We start from the raw sequence: 22,159 nt of genomic DNA, 5'->3' as shown, positions 1-22,159 counted from the left end.
CCACCCTTTACCCACCAGGCGCCGTCACCGTGATTCGAACCCGGGACCCTCAGATTGACAGTCCAACGCTTTAACCACTCGGCTATTGTGCCCGTCGAGCTAACCTTTTAACCTTTGACTTTCAGGCATCCACGCGGAAGGTTCAGTCGTCTCCACATTGTTCTGTCTGTACTTTTGGGAGGCGTTGTTCATGGACGTGACGGACGCTTTCCACAGCCCTTACCAGTCCTCTCCTCTGGACTTCCACACTGACGCGTTTTATCAGCGTCGCCAGAAGACCATTGATGAGCGACTGGCTGTCATTGAAAGCAGCGATGAAGAGGTCTGGGAACAAGTGTAGCAGGTTATAGTGAACCCCTTGACTGGTGAACCGTAATGACGTGACATCAGGTTATAGTGAACCCCTTGACTGGTGAACCGTAATGACGTGACATCAGGTTATAGTGAACCCCTTGACTGGTGAACCGTAATGTCGTGACATCAGGTTATAATGAACGCCTTGACTGGTGAACCGTAATGTCGTGACATCAGGTTATAGTGAACCCCTTGACTGGTGAACCGTAATGTCGTGACATCAGGTTATAATGAACGCCTTGACTGGTGAACCGTAATGATGTGACATCAGGTTATAGTGAACGCCTTGACTGGTGAACCGTAATGTCGTGACATCAGGTTATAGTGAACCCCTTGACTGGTGAACCATAATGACATGACATCAGGTTATAGTGAACCCCTTGACTGGGGAACCCTCATGATGTTACATCAGTGTGGTGTGAGTTTGATAGGCGTTTACGACTTTTTGTGTACTTTTCAACGGTGTAAGTGATTTTATTGAACAAGAGTAACGTAATTGACTGATTGATTGTTTGATATGAATACTTACATAGCGCCTATCCTCAGTCAAAGACCAAGCTCTAAGCGCTTGACAAACATGTGGTCATTTACGCAACAGGCTGCCTACCTGGGTAGAGCCGACTGACGGCTGCCACTGGGCGCTCATCATTCATTTCCTGTTTCATTCAATCAGATTTCAGGCTCGCACACATACACACTCAGACAGACATGTAACATTTTATGTGTATGACCGTTTTGTTCATTTACCCCGCCATGTCGGCAGCCATACTCCATTTTCAGGGGGGTGCTTGCTGGGTATGTTCTTGTTTCCATAACCCACTGAACGCTGACATGGATTACAGGATCTTTAACATGCGTATTTGATCTTCTGCATGCATATACACATGAAGGGGTTCAGGCATTAGCAGGTCTGCACATATGTTGACCTGGGAGATTGGAAGAATCTCCACCCTTTACCCACCAGGCGCCGTCACTGAGATTCAAACCCAGGACCCTCAGATTGAAAGTCCAACGCTTTAACCATTTGGCTATTGCGCCTGAGGGGAATAAATCTGAATACAAAAGTGGTGACTGACACCTTGACCTGTAAGCTCTGTCTTATCCCAGTGAGGTTGACAGCCCTTCACTGACACACACACTTACATGCAGGCACACATGCACGCATGCACACAAACACACACATACACACACGCATAAGCACACACACACACACACACACACACACACACACACACACACACTTATGTATCTTCAGTAAAACTCCAACATGACATACAGGAGCTGCAGAAATGTAATGACTCCATGTTCTTTCTTTTTTTAGCAATATATTAACAACTATAATAATAATAACAATAATAATAATAAAATGCAGGCTTATATAGCGCAGTACCCCCATCTCAGATGGGGCTCACTGTGCTGTACAGTAGAATATACTAATTAAAGGCTAAGTGTCGTAAAATATGTACAAAACAGTTTCACATGACATTGGCTAAAATATACATATGTAAGACTAAGTGACATATATATATATATATATATATATATATATATATATATATATATATATATATATTATGTATGTAAATCGACACATGCGCCATTTGGCAGGATAAAAAAAATATTAAAAAGCCACTGCGTTTGTTGATCGTTTGTGACACAAGAAAGAGCACTATATAAGCTCAGGCTTGTTGTGGCTCAATTTTTCCTTTTTCTTTATTGAACGCTGTGTTTTGTCTTGTTTCTTTATATTAAAAAATGTTTATACCAGATAAATAAGCTTCAGTTTTAATTCCAAGAAAGACACGGACCGGGTGAATTCCTTAATGTTTTCAGACTCTGCAGACCATTGTGGCGGTTGTTGCTCAAGTTTTCCTTTTTTTCCTCATCAAACGCTGTATTTTGTCTTGTTTCTTGGTATTAAACCAAGTAAATAAGCTTCAATTTGATACCAAGAAAGACAGACCTGGTGATTTCCTTAACTCACTCGGTACGGCCAGTCCTCTCTTCTCCTCTACACAGATCCCTCGGATGTCCAGTGGGTGTCTCAATGACCCAACCTTTAGCTTCCGTCGTTGAATGGTGGTATTCTTTGTCAACATTCACCTCTTCAGTATAAAAGCCTTCCGCTTGCAATATTTTGATGACGGTAATTGGGGTGAAACGCTGTTAACGTCGTCTCTTTCGCCGTTCGTATGGAGAGAGTTAATGTTTTCAGACTCAGCAGGCCATGGCAGTAGTTGTTGCTGAAGTTTACCTTTTTGTTTATTGAACGCTGTATTTGGTCTTGTTTCTTGGTATTAAACCAAAGAAATAAGGCTTCTAGTTTTGATACCAAGAAAGACAGACATACAGACCCGGTGAATTCCTAAAGTTTTCCTTTTTCTTTATTGAACACTGTATTCGGTCTTGTTTCTTGGTATCGAACCAAAGAAATAAGGCTTCTAGTTTTGATACCAAGAAAGACAGACATACAGACCCGGTGAATTCCTAAAGTTTTCCTTTTTCTTTATTGAACACTGTATTCGGTCTTGTTTCTTGGTATCGAACCAAAGAAATAAGGCTTCTAGTTTTGATACCAAGAAAGACAGACATACAGACCCGGTGAATTCCTAAAGTTTTCCTTTTTCTTTATTGAACACTGTATTTGGTCTTGTTTCTTGGTATCGAACCAAAGAAATAAGGCTTCTAGTTTTGATACCAAGAAAGACAGACACACGGACCTGGTGAATTCTTTTTTCAGACACTGCGAGCCATGGTGGCGTTGACCTGGGAGGGGCAGCATGGGGCCATGTGTGCCGGCATCAACTGGGATCGGTTCTCCAGTGTGGGCGAAGTGCAGGTGGTCTGCCCTCAACCACACCTTGGGCTCGTTTTCACTTGTTGCTCTTGTGTTGGGTTGGGTTGGGTTGGGTTGTGTCTTGCTGGGTTGGGTTGGGTTGGGTTGTGTTGTGTCTTGTTGGGTTGGGTTGGGCTGTGTTTTGTCTTGCTGGGTTGGGTTGGGTTGGGTTGGGTTTGTGTTGTGTTGTGTTTGTTCTGTTGTGTCTTATTGGGTTGGGTTTTGTTTGTGTTGGGTTGTGTCTTGTTGGGTTGGGTTGTGTTTGTGTTGGGTTGTGTCTTGTTGTGTTGTGTCTTGTTGGGTTGGGTTTGGTTTGTGTTGTGTTGTGTCTTGTTGGGTTGTGTTGGGTTGTGTTTGTGTTGGGTTGTGTTTGTTCTGTTGTGTCTTGTTGTTCTTGGGTTTGTGTTGGGTTGGGTTGGGTTGTCTGGTTGGGTTGGGTTGGGTTGTGTCTTGTTGGGTTGGGTTGGGTTGTGTCTTGCTGGGTTGGGTTGGGTTTGTGGTGTGTTGTGTTTGTTCTGTTGTGTCTTGTTGGGTTGGGTTGTGTTTGTGTTGGGTTGTGTCTTGTTGGTTTGGGTTGGGTTGTGTATGTGTTGGGTTGGGTTGGGTTGTGTTGGGTTGGTTTGGGTTGTGTTTGGGTTGTGTTGTGTCTTGTTGGGTTGTGTTGTAATGTGTTGTGTTGGGTTGTGTCTTGTTGGGTTGTGTTGTTTTGTGTTGTGTTTGGTTTGTTGTTTTGTGTCGTGTTGGGTTGGGTTGTGTTGTGTTGTATCATGCTGTGTTGTAATGTATTTTATTGTTCTGTTTTGTAATGTATTGTTTTGTAAAGTGTTGTGTTGTATTGCATTGTATTGTATTGTGTTGTATCATGCTGCGTTGTATTGTGTTTTGTGTTGTATTGTATTGCATTGTGTTGCATTGTGTTTTATTGTACTGCATTGTATTATGTTGTATTGTGTTGCGTCATGTTGTACTGCACTGCACTGTGTTGTATTGTACTGCATTGTATTGTATTATATTATATTGTATTGTATGTTATTGTATTGTCACAACAGTTTTCTCAGTGTGAAATTCAAGCTGTTCTCCTCCAGGGAGAGCACATTGCCACAGTCCAGCACCACCTTTTTTTCTTTTTTATTTCTTTTGTTCACTAAGTGCATGCCGCACATGGGACCTCGGTTTCTTGTTTTATCTGAATTACTAGCACCCAGACCACAAATCAAGGTTTAAGTGGAAGAAACTTCTGGTGAGCGTGTGATTCAATCCCGTGCCCTCAGATTCTCTTGCTTTCGAGGCAGACGTGTTAACCACTAGGCCGCCTTTCCTGTCGTTAATTCATTGTAGCCCCAGTAGTTGTAAAAAGCTACGGGAACTTTAATCTTCCACTTTTGATAAACTAATGACTTCCTTTTCACAAAGATTGTTAAGTGATTTGTTTTAATTGTACTTTTGTTTATTCAAAATTTTCATCTTTGTTCTCCCTCCCCCCCCCCTCCCCTCCATATGTTCTATTTCCCCCAGTCCACCATACAACCCACCCCTTCATCTCCTACCTTTGATGGGCGCAATAGCCAAGTGGTTAAAGTGTTGGACTTTCAGTCTGAGGGTCCCGGGTTCGAATCACGGTGACGCTGCCTGGTGGGTAAAGGGTGGAGATTTTTACGATCTCCCAGGTCAACATGTGTGCAGACCTGCTAGTGCCTGAACCCCCTTCGTGTGTAAACGCATGCAGAAGATCAAATACGCACGTTAAAGATCCTGTAATCCATGTCAGCGTTCAGTGGGTTATGGAAACAAAAACATACCCAGCATGCACACCCCCGAAAACGGAGTATGGCTGCCTACATGGCGGGGTAAAAATGGTCATGCACGTAAAAGCCCACTCGTGTACATGCGAGTGAACTTGGGAGTTGCAGCCCACGAACGCAGAAGAAGAAGAAAAAGAAGAATCTCCTACCATTGAATTTTTTTTTTTTTAACAATATCAAAATGTGAAAATGAATTCTTTAATTAGATGTCTACAATCACCAGTGTGTTTTGACAGAATATCTTCCTTCCTGCTCTTCTCATCCATTTTGTGTTTGACACCCCATAAGTATGTATTTCCTTGTCCTATGTGTGCCTTCACTGTATCATGCATGTCTTCACTGTATGCACAAAAACCCTTCCTCTCTGTAGCCAGACTGTAGGTCAGCTCTCAACCATCTTATGGTAGGTGTTAACGTGGCAATAGCCTTGAGATCAGTTGGCAAGGCTCTAAGCACCATAATTTGATTTGATTTGATTTGAACCATCTTATGTTTGATGCCCCATGTGTGTGTGTATGTGTGTGTGTGTATTTATTCATCTATAGTACATATGCAAAGCCCCTTTCATGTGCCTTTTATTTGCATGAATTGAAACATCTAGAAAGAAACAAATAAACAAAATAAACAACTACAGCAGTAATTATTTTTAAATATGTGGCTTGTCTGAGAAGATACTTTGTTTTCTGTGAAATGGATTTTGAACATAACAAGTGTTAAAAAAAACCAAAAAAAAAAACCAACGTATTTTCATCTGTGGCTTTTTTGAGAGAGTACATTGTTTATTGGGAGGTGGAATAAATTTTGCTAGGAAAAATTATTTCTGATGGCAGTACATTTATCTGACAACAGTAAGCTTGCTGCGTGTGAAAGATTGGAGATCATCCTTTGCGTTTATCACACATTAAATGTTGAATATTTTTCTCTGTCTCAGAAAGTGTTTACATGTACTGTATGCATTGTGCTGTGTACACATGAATGGATGTGCTTTTATCATAAATTCTAAATCTTTATCTCTGTTTCAGAAAGTGTTTACATGTGTATGCATTGTGCTGTGTGCGCATGGATGTGTGAGAGAAACGAAACGAAACGAAACGAAATTTTATTTCACCAGGGTAATGAGATAAGCAAGTACACATGCTTTTTTCCACCCAGCCCTGGTCAAAGAGAGAAAAAAGAAGAAAACACACACACACACACACACACACACACACACACACACACACACACAAGAAAACAAAAAACACGCACAAATTCGCAATTATCAAGTACAAGAAAAAGAGAGAGAAGAAGAAGAAAAAAAAAAAGAATTAAGTACTATTAAAAAAAAAAAAAAAAAGACAAAAAACTTGAAAAGAAGGAAGGTAAGTGGGGTGGGGGGTGGATAGTCCATCGACCACAAACAGAATCACATACATATTCGCACACTCGGGGAAACAAATGTTACAAGGAGAGATAGAAAAAAAATTTTTTAAAAAGAAAAAAGAAGAAGTCAGGCATGATATACTACTCACACACAGACAAACTAAGACATCAGTGAGACAACCAAGAGAGAGAGAGAGTGTGTGTGTGTAGGGGGGGGGGGGGGGGTGTAGCTTTGTGTTGTTTAGTTATCACTGCTGTCTCCATAAAACTGTCAGGAATGGAAACTGGAAGGGCGAAACTGAGGCGTTTCTTGCTCAGAATTGCTTGACCAATGCAGACGGGTTTGTTGATACATACAGGTTATATTCCATTACAGTTTTAGAGGTACTGGCTCGTTGCAGGACTGATGAGTTGCATGGGGGGAGAGTACAGGTTATATCTCGTCATGTTTTGAGAGGTACTGGCTTGTTCTGGGACTGATGAGTTGCATGGGGGGATGGGGGGGGGGGGGGGGGGGAGAGTACAGGTTATATCTCGTCATGTTTTGAGAGGTACTGGCTTGTTCCAGGACTGGTGAGTTGCATGGGGGGGGGGGGGGGGGAGTACAGGTTATATCTCGTCATGTTTTGAGAGGTACTGGCTTGTTCTGGGACTGATGAGTTGCATGGGGGGATGGGGGGGGGGGGGGGGAGTACAGGTTATATCTCGTCATGTTTTGAGAGGTACTGGTTTGTTCCAGGACTGGTGAGTTGCATGGGGGGGGGGGGGGAGTACAGGTTATATCTCGTCATGTTTTGAGAGGTACTGGTTTGTTCTGGGACTGGTGAGTTGCATGGGGGGGAGAGCACAGGTTATATCCCGTCATGTTTTGAGAGGTACTGGCTCGTTGCAGGGACTGGTGAGTTGCATGGGGGGTAGGGTGTTGTCTGGAATCCTTCGCCGCTATGCACAGCAGCCTAGACACACACGTGGAGGCTTTCCTGATCTCACCTTGTGGAATACCTGCACCAAACAGCTCAAGGTGATGTAATAATAATAATAATGATAATGATGATAATAATGTTCAGAAAATGCAGGAAATCAGATGATCTGCAAACTACAAGAACAGAGAGAAATGAAAAAAAAACAAAAAACATGTGCAGTCTGTTGTAAGCATTAATGATAATTATAGTAATGAAATATGATAATGAAAATGCAGGAAATGATGATGTCCAAAATACTATGGATAAGTTGTTTCCAAAAGATTAAGGGTGGTTGGGGAGAGGGAGGGTAGGAGCCATACACTCCCATTTTGGTTGTAGTCTGAAAAAGAAACATGTTTTGACCCTCCTGTGTACATGAATTACACCCGTCAACAGTGTTGTAAAAGCTGATTGATTTGGAGGATGGATTGGATCTCAAGTTAAACACAGGAGGCTGGTGATTTACAAAGATATCTTTTGGTGTCATATACTGTACCATGTCAAACTGATGCAAACTAGGCCCATTGGTTTGCTCTGCTTGGCCAAATTTCACATACTTAACCGTGACCCACTAGTGCAGACTCTGGCAGGGGTCTGACATTCCTGTCCTGTGCAAACTACTATCCGCAATAACACAGCTTCCACCTCAAAAACATTTTCAACATTTTTAGTGTTCAGAGATGAGATATTTTTATTTTCTTTGGTTTTATTTGTTTCAAACAACTTAAGGAAAGCATTTTGGTAAAATGTTTGATTTGCCAAAGAGAACATAGTTATTTGAAATGTGTAGGGCTTGTTTGCACATGGCTGTGCTGTATAGATTTTTTCCTTATGTACAGTTGTGTGTTATTATACAGTATTGTCTGCAGGTTTTGTTTCATGTCAGATGCATAGAGCCCATTACAAAGTATTTTTGTTTATTATCATTTTATCACTACAGATCTGTGAGGTGAAGGGCCCTGGTGACCGCCTGTCCCACAAACAGATGCTGTGGTTGGATCACCTGCTGAAACTAGGGGTGGACGCTGAAGTCTGCCATGTCAAACGTGAGTCACACTTCTTGAACTGTGCTGCTTTTCTCTTCATCTTTGCCACCCAGGGATGTGATTTTTGGGGGGTGGTATGGCAGACTTGGTTCACTGTTGGATTTTTAATCAGGGTTTGAGGCACCATTTGGTGTTGTGTACATGGGAAAGGCACTTAAGTTCGGTTTTCCTCACTCCACTAAACAGTAAATGGGTACCCGACTTTGGTTGGGGACGGTTAAAGGGTGGATGGAGAGGATTTGCTCTGCCTTTCTATGCTGAACCCTGGACACAGTGGACATGAATTCACTGCCTTCCTATGCTGAGCCCTAGACACATTGGATATGAATTCACTGCCTTCCTATGCTGAGCCCTGGACACATTGGATATGAATTCACTGCCTTCCTATGCTGAGCCCTGGACACATTGGATATGAATTCACTGCCTTCCTGTGCTGAGCCCTAGACACAGTGGATATGAATTCACTGCCTTCCTGTGCTTAGCCCTAGACACAGTGGATATGAATTCACTGCCTTTCTATGCTGAACCCTAGACACAGTGGACATGAATTCACTGCCTTCCTGTGCTGAGCCCTAGACACAGTGGACATGAATTCACTGCCTTCCTATGCCGAGTCCTAAACACAGTGGATATGAATTCACTGCCTTCCTTTGCTGAGCCCTAAACACAGTGGATATGAATTCACTGCCTTCCTATGCCGAACCCTAGACACAGTGGATATGAATTCACTGCCTTTCTATGCTGAACCCTAGACACAGTGGACATGAATTCACTGCCTTCCTGTGCTGAGCCCTAGACACAGTGGATATGAATTCACTGCCTTCCTGTGCTTAGCCCTAGACACAGTGGACATGAATTCACTGCCTTCCTGTGCTGAGCCCTAGACACAGTGGATATGAATTCACTGCCTCCCTGTGCTGAGCCCTAGATACAGTGGATATAAATTCACTGCCCCTACAATCATAAAAGGCAGTGGGACCTTCCGTGCCATGTTTTGCATCATGTACCATTTTCAACCCATTCTGCACAGTGGGCAGAAAGGTCAGCGTCTTTTCCTGTGCTCTGTGAGTTGAAAGAGATTTGAGACGCATTTCCAGTTCACGAGTGGGCTCGCATGTTAGTTGTGAGAGAGCGAGTGGCAAGTGCGAGGAGTGCATGCGAGGCAGGAAGTAGATTTTATCCTTACCTCATGGCAAAATTGCTCTGACGACTACCTATCCTCGACTTGCAAGATCCCAGCCTCTCTTGCTGCGAAGTAGAAAAAAGAACTGCACCTTCCTAGCATGTCTTGTGAAAACCTCGCCTGACTAGCATGTAAGAAGTACACCTCTTTTTACAGAAATTCTATCCATTTCTATATTCCATGGGTCAGGTCAAATCATGTTGCTTATACAGCATGCGAGCCAACCATGAGGAGCCATTTCAAGGCTGTGGTCCATGGGTGAAAATGCACTCATACTTGTGTTCAGAAATTTGGGTGTGATTTTTACACATGGAGCCAGGGAAATTGCTTTTTGAGAAAGTGTTCAATTGTTTGCAATTTGATGACCATACATGATACATTGTGCACTAAATAGGGTCCATACACTGACTGACTGTCTTGAAACTCCTTAACTTCTGTTTTCAAGGCCCTTGGAGAACAAGAATCAGTTCATTTATTTTAAAAACTCTTGGAAAATTTCAAAAATGAGCCATCAGTATTTGTATCTTACCACTCAAGGAGGCGTCACTGTGTTTGGACAAATCCATACACGTTACACCACATCTGCTAAGCAGATGCCTGACCAGCAGCGTAACCCAACATGCAGAGTCAAGCCTTGAGGGGGAAAAAGTGTATAAACATAGAAATGGATACATCATTGAAATAATGAATAAATAAATGGATAATGTAAGAAAAAAGTAAGCAGATAGACAATGAAATACAATGAAATGCAGGAAAAGAAAAAATAAAATAGATAAATAAATAAAATAAGAAGACTATAATGATAATAAATAGATGAACAGATAACTGATAAGCAAATGAATGTAAATAAACATACAGACACGCTCATACACACACAACAGATATGCAAAAAACATGCAGTTTCACTGATATGAAAGCACAAAGAAAAGTGCACAGGCCCAACACTACACATAAAAGCACAGGAGTCCTGACACATAAACACACACACACACACATACACACACTTTTACCTCTGAAAAGGATTGCTTTTTTTTTATTATTTAAAAGTCTCAGAAAGGGTTTGTCCTACATCACTGAGATTTAGCTCGGGAGAACCACTTTAGAGATGTGAAGTGTTTTGATGTAAGCAATTGTCAAGTATTGTATTGTACTGTATTGTGTTGTATTGTATTACAGATTTCTGTGTATGAAATTTGGGCTGCATGTCGCTACACTGAGAGCGCCACCCTTTTTTTTTTCTTCTTTTTTTTTAATGAGTTGTAAGACTTTGTTCACTCCACCATGTGCCGCTGAAGTCAAGCTGACACACAATGCACCGAGTGGTTTGAGCGGAAGGAGGTCATGTTCATGAATATTCTTTCCTTTAAGCTATGTGGTAGCACTGTGCAGATACTAGCTTCTTTGCTGCCAGTGTCAATTCATCACTGGTTGTTATTTTCACAGACATTTTCTTCCTTACAAGGAGTGCTGGAGAGAAGTGAATGCTAGAAGGGAGTCAGATTTGGTTGGAAGTTTCATTCTCCTGGACGGAAGTGAGGGCAAAAAATAAACTGAGCTGCGACTGACTCCGGCCAGTCATGAATCATAGAATGAAATACTGACTGGCTGAAAGCAGAGCACCACCAACATTGCAGGCCTAGTTTCTGGCCTTCTCCGCACTCTTTTGTGCATGTTCAGTTCATTCACAGTGTTATAAAAGAAAATAGAAACAAACACACACAAAAATAAGAAAAATCCACCACTTGATTCTTGGCACTTCTGCATAACATTTTGGGATTGCTGAAGCACAACATTCTGAAGCTCAGCAGAGCAGTGCGCTTTACTCAAAACATAGTAATTGGCAGGTCTGTGAACCCAATTTGAATAGTCTTTGATTTTTGAGTATGCAAATCCTGTTTGTTTAGATAAGTGTTCTGCAGTTGTATTGAATCTGTTCTATATACCACAGCACTTTCTTTAAATTTTTTTTTTTTTAATCTCCAGCGTTACAGAGTTTTGCCTGTTTTGTTTCTCATACAGCTGTTGGAGTGAAGAAGCTGAAGCCTCAGTCTTCACAAGAACCTGGCACTGTGTAGCTGAGATGCTGGCTATTGGGATGCAAGTTTTGTGTTTTTTGAATTGTGAAGGATGTATGGATCAAGAGAACTTGGTGGAATGATGGTTTATCAAGTATTCTCAACGGTTTATTCAGTTTATATTGTCTGTTCACAAGGTCATTTAGTCACATGTTCATACATCTTTTTTTTCTTTTTTTTTTTCCTATCCTCAGTGGCATTACTCCAATGTCACACATTCTGAGACTTTCATACACAGCCACACCCTGGTTCGTCTGTTGCAGTGCCAGTGTCGGCAGTCCAACATTCATTCATTTTGTCAAGTATTTAGATGGTTGTATTACCTATGTATGTATGTATGTATCATGAACATAGGTACAAATGGGTATACACTTCTGGTGAATGTACTTGGTGTGTTATATCATTCAAATGATTAAAATGCATATAAAATTTCAGACTGAGTGTGGCAAATTGTTGAAAATGAACTCTGAAATAGTCTTTGACTTTAGTTTTATGTATGATGCTGAAACTGAAAAGTTTTAGTTTACTTTAGATAGTTTAGTATGACTGATTTGTGCAGATAAAGCCTGCTCTCTATCCCCAAAGTATGATTCAGTCAGACTGCATTCTTGTTTGTGAGGCTGCCTGGCCAGTAAGATAACGCATCGGCACAGCCATGTACGCTTCGCTGCTGTCGTGACAAGTTTAGTGTTTGAACGATTTGGTTGGGTTACTGGCTGTGTTTTGGCTCACTTGTCACATGTTCAGCAACCTCTGTGTTTGAGATCCATCTAATTCTACACAACCAGAATTGATTCTTTAGCTGTTGACCAGAAAGAATTGGAATGCAAACTCAAAGAAGACAGTGATGAACTTTTACCAGATGATTCGATGGATGTAGGGAGCGATGAAGAGTCTGGCTAGATTGACAAGCAAGCAGTGATGCTAAACAGTGCAGAGACTGACCACATGACTGACAGTGATGTTGGCGAAGATAAAAGCAGTGGGAACGACACTCTTAGTACTGAACCAACACAGGGCATGGGTAGTGTCAGAAGCTGGGTGAGGGGAGGCAGACTGAGGGGAACTGGACAAAGTGTAGTGGGACAAGAGAGTGAGGTCGACGGTGCGCAACTCCTCCTCACTATAAACAAAGTCATGGCGCAAGTCATCAGCCATCCTTCATTCCATAGCCCAACCCACCCACCCCCAGGATGACTAGATGGTCCTCGTCGATCCCGACGGACGAACCACCAGTGGGTTAGAGAGGGAGAAGAGTGGCTGTGGTCAGTGTTCAGGAGGATCAATGTGGGGACAACAAATAACCTTCAGCATTTTTTTTTTTTTTTTTTTTTTTTTTTTTTGCCCCATCATCTGCACCGTTTCAGTGGCATTACTCCCACACCGCTCATTTTAGATTCCTCCATACACGGCCACACCCGGGTTCGTCCGTCACAGTCCCAGCATCGGCAGTGCGCACAGAACCATCGATGTTAGGTCGCTAGGAGGCAACATTCAGCATATTGACTGGTGACCATGGATTGCACTGACTGCATTGATTTTTTTCTCTTTGTAGATGATAATCAAATTTTTAAAAAGTGTAGAGGAAACCAGTTTGTATGCACAGCAGACACCAACAGGTACAAGCAAATCCAGGCAGGCAGAAAAAAGTTCTCCAGACTATCAGCATGGACAGATACATATGTCTGAAATGAAAGTTCTTGGGTCTTACTTTACTGATCAGTGAAGGGCATGATGATTTGTTTTCAAGAAAACTGATTTGAGTGAAAAGATTTGACAGTGACATTTATGTTGTTATCACTTGGAGTGGTCACACTGAATCATGTATATCTGTTTTTTTCATTGTGGTTGCTCTAGTATGTGTGTAGCTATAATCCATTTGTCCAGAAAATCATATCTATATTTTTGAGCAAATGACCAGACTAATATTAATTCATCATGAACAAGTTGAAGATCTGACAAAAAACAAAACAAAACATTTATTTCAAAACAACTGCAAGTCTTTGAAAAAATACAAATAGGTTCAACTTAAATCTTAAGATTTATTTCCCAGGCAGTGAAAGTATTAAATGAGCACCTTTGGGCTTGTGATATGTTGTGAAAATGTGCATCCAGATCAACCATTATTTACATTTTACTCTCTTCTACCATACTGTCCTACTTATTTGCTCTTAAAACAATGAAGATATTCTTTAATCTTCCTGATCAACACATACCACTCCTTCAGGTTCTTCATTACAGTGGCCTCCAGTTGGACTGCTGTGTTTTGATGTTCATATCTCTCATTTTATAGACTTATTTGATCTTCACTCTGACTCTGACTCAATTTGCATCCAGAAACTAGCATGTGATTACGTCACTTACCTCCCATGGCACCTTTCCCTTGGAATATACTCCCTTGTCATTCTTTCATTAACAATTCTTTGCAGCTTGTCTCATTACCTACATCTGGTGAATTTTGTATAATTGCTTGCATTTTGGTTCGACTTGTGTATGCATGTCTATAGCTAAAGTGCTTAGGGTTTTCATTCGATCCCAGTGAATAAAAGGAAATTTTTCCCCTAAAATTAAATTTAACTAACATACTTACCGTGACCCACTGGTGCAGACTTTGGCAGGGGTCTGGATTCCTGTCCTGTCCAAAACTACAAACCCGCTATGCAGAGAAATCAAAAGAAGCTGCAGCAAATAGCCTCCCTTGGTGGTTACCTCCCTTGTGTTACCAGAAGCAGTGTCCTCTTTGACAGCAGTGTAAAATACAGCATTGTAGCATCCGACACTGAGAAGGAGCGGGGAGGTCAGGAGGGTGTATAATGTGGTTCACGGTAAATATGTTAGTTAAACGTAATTTTAGGGAAAAGAATTTCCTTTTAATTACACTGGTGCAGAATTGCACGACAAGGCGGAGGGTTTGCCTTTCCTATTAAAGGATGCGGTATTGGCCTGCTAGCAAGTCACTGTGGCCCTTGGGCCAGCATCCTGCAGGAGTTGTCCCTGAGAATTTTGCGTTTGAGTGAGGCCTCAACCCTGATGTGTGGAGAGTTTCTGAGCATGATCAGATGGATGACAGGACCATGATTTGAAGCTATGAGCCCTGGGCCGATGTAAGTTTTTGAAATTTTAATAGCATACATTGTCCCTTAGGACAGATCACAGCTACATGTGGTATACATAACCAGGGTTCCAAAGGAAAAATGTGTATCATTTGGGTGATCTGTTTAGGGAGATAAGTGGGGACCTGAGGCGGCAGAAAAACCGGTGTATGTTGTCTGAGACCAGGAGGCAGGGCTTCCCAGCCCGAATCGGTCACTATTGGGCGCGAGACAGCTGGGGCATGCTACATGCGTCATGTGACGAATATTGAGGGTGGGGCAAGTCCGTCGGCTTGGTGTGGGATGTGCGTCCCCCTGTCATTGAACGGCGGTCCAACCTCTCAAATTATTGCTCTGAGTGGTGGACTGACCATCAGACTGTGTTGATGTATAAAGGGATAGACAAGAGCGGTCTGAGTGCTGCCCAGTGGCAGGATCGAGTTATAACAAAGCACTCCAGTGCGGTAGTGCCAAAATCAGTCAACAATAAAAAATATGTGTAAAGAACAGGGGGTGAACACTGTTAACCGGCAAATGCAGACGTGTTTTCAAGGCTCAGCAAATTAATTACTTATTTATAGTAATTAATTGGCAATCGACCAGTGAAAATGTATCTGGGTTAATACCAGGCAATTTGTTTGTTTTCATTGCAAATCGGATGATAATGCCTTCAAAGTAAATATGTGCAAGGCATGGCAAGATGATGAGATCGCGCAGCAGAAAACGGAGACAGAGGCAGACAATAGACTCAGTCAGGATCAAGCACATCTGACACTCCAGTGAAGAAAAGCAACTTGCCTGAAGCAAAAAGTGCTTTGACCAAGAGGCAAAGCCTTCAAGACTCACTTTGCGTTTTATCCAGTAAAGGAATCACGAGGAGAAAAAAAAATTATTAAAAAAAAAAAAATCGTTGAAAAGTGCTCTGTATTAAATATGATGGATAAGCTCGGGAGGAAAAAAAAAAAGGCATGCGAGCACCATGTTCAGTTCTTATCACAGAATACTAAATAGGTTTAGTATTCTGTGGTTCTTATACTAATCCCCAAGGTTGTGGCACATCTGACGTCAAATGACTAAATTAAAAACTAGCAATATTGACGTTTTCTTCTTCATGTGATAGATGTGATTGTAGTGGACGTAATAATGCTGTTCGAATCATGTTTTTTGTGTGTTTTATTTTATCTCAATTATTCTTTTATTTCGGCGGTAAAGGAGACGTTGCCATCTCCTTCAAGCACATTGCAACATATAGTAGATCTCTAGATCTACACAGTCTACAAAGGGCTGAAAGAAACGATTGATTTAATTTTTCTTTTAAGTTCATTCCAGTTAATTCAGCATCCACTTTAGAATATTTATATGCAATAAACACGTCGATGGTTTAGTGAGTATCACTGTAAGAGTTCTGTCCTGAATTTGTGTTTCTTTCCTTTTAATTGTGAGCAAGAAACAGAAGGTCATGTCAACAAAAATGCCGGGAAGGTCAATGACAAGATGGCGGATGTGTTCTAAAATTCTCTTGCTAACTTCCACAAATTTTTTATCTCTCTCTGTTGTGATCATTGTGAATGAATGTTGGTCAAAGACATTAGGAAGTGGAAGTAGCGCCACTTTTGGCGATTAAAAACTGCATTTGGGATATTTGTAGGCTGCTTTACTGGCGGTTTCATTGGTGCGCTCATCGCTTAAGTATTACACACACACACACACACACATATATATATATATGAGCGCGTGTGTGTGTAGAGACTCACAAAACCCCACCTCATCCTGTCATCCCTCTTTTGCCTCAGCCTCTCACTCAACACACACATACAGCTGTACATATTTTCAGTAATCATTATAACCACATTGAAGTCAAAGGAGAGAGTAGGGGGTGGTAAATTATGACTTTTACATCCTCCATGATAAGAGGTACTCCCCGTACAGTTTGTGGTAGAACCATAGAAAAACTGTATTTGACAGGGATTCATCAGTCTTTGGAACTCACTGGTGAAATGGGCTTTATTTTGAAGAAATCGTTGAGCATATTTATTACCATTTTAAGTCCCCCCCACCCCCCTCCCCCACTTGACTTAATTGCATTGCAGCATTAATGACAAAAGTTAAAACTATTGTTCCCAAGATTCCCCTTTAATACGCGGCTATACTATGTGTACTTGTGTTTGTCACGTGTGCGTGCATGATGGAGGGAGAGAATGTGTATAAGGCGTTTTATTTTATTGATATTTGCAATGTGTATTACTGTTTATACCAAATTTTTCTTGTCTTCATGTGCTGTTGTCTGTTATTAATTGTGCATGTTATGCACTATTTCTATGTATTGTTTCATGGGAACTGCTTTGGAGTTTGCACCTTATAAATGCTACATTTCTATTTTTATACCACTTATTCAGACTCTGTGGCACCACAGTGAAATAAGCCAGCAGTAGTTTGGGTGTGAATTTTCTGATTAGGAAATTTTCTATCTAAAATTACGTTTAAATAACATACTTACCGTGACTCAACTAGTGCCGACTCCGGCAGGGGTCTGTCATTCCTGTCCTGTACAAACTACTATCCGCCTATGCGGAGAAAACGCAAGTACAATGGCCGATAACCTCACAAGTAGGTAACCTCCGCTTTGTCCTGCTGGCTAGCGCCCTCTTTTTCCAGGAGTCAAAATGTAGGATGTACATATAGTGTTTGTAGTATGCATGTGTATGTGTGCTCTTGCAACATTTACTCCTTTGTCGACAGCATGCTCATGGTTCATTTAGGCCTTATCCACAATGGTAAACATTGATAACACAACCTTTCCTAATATAATGACTTTTGACATATCCCTCAAACTAGTCTAACATAATATTGTGTAATTAAAGTTGTTGTTGTTTTTTTATCACTACTTTCGGAAACCTGCTTAGACATTTCTTTTTTTTTTCCCCTAAATGTTCCACTTACGGCAGTTTCAATGACTCCGTACCTGAAAGCTTGTTTCAGGAGAAAACCAACACCATGGTGAATGCTCAGTGACAATTTCTATTATACATACATGTAATGAGTGCATAAAGTATTGATCTCTCTTCTGTCATCTGCTTTTCACAGGTAAGGTCAGGGCTGATATTTACTACAGTATTTTTTTTTAGTTTCGCTTCAAGATCGGGTCATGATTGTAACAGGGATTTTATACACCCTCATGAACTCTTTGGAGATGCGCCGGCGCTCTGCCCACTCAGAATGACGTGCCATAGTGTAGGATTCAGCAGATTGCAGAATTTTTCATACACTCAGCAGTGTTCAATTAAAGGGAAACTAATCACAGTCTGTCTTGAGGGATCAGTCTAGGAAAAACCGAGTTATTTCCCCTTTTTGTTTGATTTTCCGCTCAATGTTGACAATTGCAACCATGAAATTGTAATAGAAAACGAAAGTATTGTTGATCAACTGGTTTTCCCCGATTACATGCCAGTGGGGTCAGAGTGGGACAGTGGGAAGGTGGGAAAGGGGTAGATGGAAGTATGGAGCGGGAGCGGGAGTGGGAACGGGAGTGAGGAAGTTTCCAGGCTTGTGTTCTGGGGACCCGTCGAAGGCAGCGGCACGGAAGAGAAGGAAACACCGGAAAACCTGTAACACCCCACCGGCTCTGTAGACTGTTTTTTAAACCAGTTGTAAAAGAGTACACCCCACCCCCCTTATCTTCCTTAATATACATTGCGCTAAATAAGGCAATAACAATATTCAAGTTTCAATGACACTAACCTTACAAGCAACCTAAACCTCACTCTGATATCAAGTCACATCACTAAATGTTACGACAAACACAGACTCCCTCACCTGTCACCAGGCACGTCACTGGCCCAGAGTGAAACAGACTAATACAGAAGAAGGGGTGACAAAGGGAAACGCCCCCACTACTTCACCGACGGCGCCCTACAGCATGCACGCTGGAACGGCGACCCGTCTCTCTGCAAAGCTTGGCCTCAACAGCCCAGAGAAATCTCTCTTTCCTAACCAGATCGACTCCTGAACTCGTGTGCTCTGTGAGACGCATCCGTCCTCGTCAATAAGCCTTTCTCCCAAATGTAGAGGAGAACAATTATGACCCAGGCCTTCTGCTACTAGAGAGGAGTGGAAGAGATGGGCTTAGGGTGATTGTCTTCTGCCCAGTGGGCAGTTTTGGGTCCGCAAAAATTTTGGGAATCAAAGATTGACACCTCTTCATGGGAAGGCTGGCTAGGATGTAGGGCCCGTGTGGAGCTGTTGTCACAACCACAGTGGTGCAAACAAAAGGTGGTTGTTGGCAAGGGGGGGAAGAAGGGATGCCTTACAAACTGGGGAGGAATGAAGGGCATGTGTGTCCTGAGTGGCACTTCTAAGTTGGACTGCCTCATCCCTCCTTGTGCCAAGTTAGGGCATCTCCAGCCCTATAGTTTATTGTTGTAGGCAAATGAGTTGGGTTGCCTTGTCCCTCCTTGCACCAAGCGAGGGCATTCTAAGCCCAGTGGGTGGGAAGGGGGTGTGTGGGTCCCTAAGGACCAGCCACTACTAAAATGTGAAGGAGCATACATTCAGGCGTGAATGAGGCAGTTTTGTCTGAGTGCAGTCGTCCTCCGAAAGCGAGGTATGGATGAATTTATGAAAATGAATACATACATGTGCAAAGGGAATATAAACTTCCATCAACTCAAGTATTGATGTCAGAAATATGCCACTGACAAGGGAACGAAACACAAGAAATAAGCGGATGTATAAGCATACGTGTAGCGTGCACAGATATAGCCAAGTAAATGGTTAAGTGTGCATAATCAGTAATGGAAAGGACTCTGTGTATGCACCTAAATATGAGATGTACATAAACATATGAATAAAGTGCAAGTACGTAGGCGCCGAGTTCAGGGCATTGTGGACAGAAGGCCGCAAATGCAAGTGTGCCTATATTGCTATGTAGGGAATCTCAATGAATAGAGATTGAAATATAATTGTACATGTTAATAAGAAAGTTGTCTGAACCTATCCCATAAGCGCACATGCATGTGTATTCTGAGGGATAAGTATACATCTATAAGTGAATAAATGTAGCAAGATATCTCATAGGTATATATGTGTGTATATACGTATATACATATACATACATATATATGGGCTTCTTTTTTTTTTAAATGTATATATATATATATATATATATACACAAATACATCTATATATACATATATATAGCTATATATATATATATATTTCGTGATTGTTGATTGTGATAAAAATCAAAAGTACAGAAGGGGAAATATTGTGATTTATTTCCTGTTATTGTGTATCACAAGAAGAGAATGGTTATAGGACTGGTTGCCTGCAGAGGGCTGTGTGCGTGTGTGGGGGATGAAGAACCCCAAAGTTCAGTCGCCAATAGCCTGAGAAACAGCAAGAAAGGTGTAGTTGCTGTGCAAAGATGTGTAAAGTCCATGAATGGGCATGAGGACCCAATGAGAATTCGAAGAAACATCGTAGGTGGACAGCACGGGGGGCAGGAGTGACGTGCTGTGTCGGTTACAAATGCGGAGTTGTCTCCCTTGGCGCCGATATTCGGCGAAAAGGATGGAGCACATATCCCCCGGTGTGACGTTTCCTCGCTGTAGAGGGAGGAGCGTCATGCTGCGTGCGAGAGTCCGTGGTTCTATGCCACCTTAACCGATAAAAATAATGTCCCTTAGTGCCGTGGGCATCCCGAACCGAATCGGTCGCGAGCCGGTGGGGACATGTGGCATAATGGCGCCGTAACCAGACAAGATCGGCCCGAGCACTGCCGAGTGGCAGAATCGAGTTATCAAGAGGCACTCCGACGTGGAATTGCCGAAAATTATTAGTCTGGGTAACAGTGGAGATATGCAGTGGGGCAGAAAAAAACTGTCACTGCCGAAGTTCAATGGGCTGTGCACGCATCTGCTCTGTGCGCAAGGGGTGGTGCAGGCGCTAGGTGTGGCACCAGTGCATAATTGCCGCAGCAAGTTCCCAATGGGTTGCTGGTTGTTTGGTTGAGCAGCTTGCTGAGACGCCATTAGTGGATGGTAAACAGCAGCAACCGGCGGTGTGGCAAATGGGGTCATCACCGCAAAGCTTGAAGGGACCGAGCACGCACCTGCACTGTTGGCGAGCCGTGCCGGTAAAGGGAAGTAACTGCGGCGGACACCGGCAAGGGTGCCGAAGCAGGAGTTCTCCCCTGGATTGGAAACTCGGACAAGGGGAGGGTGCACACGCATGGGCAAGCGTGTCCCCTAGTAGTCCACCTTCCTCCCTACCCCTGGGGAGGGCATCCCTAAGCGCCTCGGTCGCCATAGGATCCGAGACGGAAGAGGCATGCCGCATGGGGGGCGCGTGAGCCAATGTCACGGCCGCCGCCACAGACGCATCGCACATAGGGCCCAGTCTAGTGTGCGGATCCAAAGCCAGTGTATGGTGTTTTCCAAAGGGGTTATGGCACATTCCCAGTATGTGTAATTAAAGGGGTTATGGCAATTCCATTGTTGACATGGGAAAAGTGATAGAGATCGACTGGCAGGGCCGAGAAACGCGGATCACGTCGACTTGAATGAATGGCACCACTGACCCGAGTATGGGGTAACGTACCCCTAGAACTCGCCGGAGAGGGTGCAGGTGGTGGTGGAGGGTCTGGAGTCGACCGGAGGAAGCGAAGGAAGTTGGGGAGGCGTCGGGTTGGCGTTGAGAGGGCCAAAAATAGAGGGCCCAGAGTGTCCGCGAATCGATATCGATCGCACCTTAATTTTAGCCCGATATCCCAATCGAACCATATAATTATGTGACCTGGTTCGAGACAAAATTTGACAAAAAAACAAGAATGCCAGAGAATCGACAGACAGAAAATACGAAAAAACTTAGCTGTATGGAGAGCACAGGACAGGAGTCATAATGGCTGCCGGAAAAAGAGGACGTTAGCCAGCGGGACAAAGGGGAGGTTACCTACTTCCGGGAGGTTATCGGCCGTAGTTTCATTTTCTCTGCATAGGCGGATAGTAGTTTGCACAGGCAGGAATGTCAGACCCCTGCTGGAGTCTCCACTAGTTGGGTCATGGTTAAGTATGTGTAATTAAATCTGGTTTTCCCCGATTACATGCCAGTGGGGTCATGTCTGAAGTTGGTATAGAAAAAAACTGTACTTATGATCATTTTCAGGTTTACATCTACTATGGAATGCTCCAGATGAATGCTTCGAAGCAGAAATTTTGTTTACATCAAGTTTCTGTGTTGTAATATTGTGTGATAGAAATTGTGGGTAGCAAAGTGTGCATGTGGTGTATTGAGTGGTTTAGGTTTTGTTTTGTTTTTCAATTTTTTTTCTCTTTAAAAATCACGTGATCTTCCCCTGCTGAGGAGTTGTCTTGTCAACTTTTATTTTCCTCCAAGAAAAAATACGTTTGAGCTCAATTTTAATTTTTGTGGGTTTTTTTGAGGTTGACGA

General features: G+C 42.5%; 1 protein-coding gene across 1 annotated transcript in view; it reads left to right on the top strand.

Moving 5' to 3' along the window:
• LOC143297024 (fanconi-associated nuclease 1-like) overlaps positions 1-12,934 on the top strand; it is a 47,449-nt gene extending 34,515 nt beyond the window's left edge. The window contains exons 11-15 of the mRNA XM_076609172.1: positions 126-322; positions 3,095-3,193; positions 7,247-7,375; positions 8,257-8,362; positions 11,565-12,934. Coding sequence (XP_076465287.1) covers positions 126-322; positions 3,095-3,193; positions 7,247-7,375; positions 8,257-8,362; positions 11,565-11,620 — 587 coding nt within the window. The 3' untranslated portion in view covers positions 11,621-12,934. The remainder of the gene's footprint in view (positions 1-125; positions 323-3,094; positions 3,194-7,246; positions 7,376-8,256; positions 8,363-11,564) is intronic.
• Positions 12,935-22,159: the final 9,225 nt, after the last annotated feature.

The sequence above is a fragment of the Babylonia areolata genome, chromosome 22 (assembly GCF_041734735.1).
Source record: "Babylonia areolata isolate BAREFJ2019XMU chromosome 22, ASM4173473v1, whole genome shotgun sequence".
Taxonomy (NCBI): domain Eukaryota; kingdom Metazoa; phylum Mollusca; class Gastropoda; order Neogastropoda; family Buccinidae; genus Babylonia; species Babylonia areolata.
The sequence above is the reverse complement of the archived record's forward strand: the minus strand, read 5'-3'. Positions and strand labels throughout refer to the sequence as shown.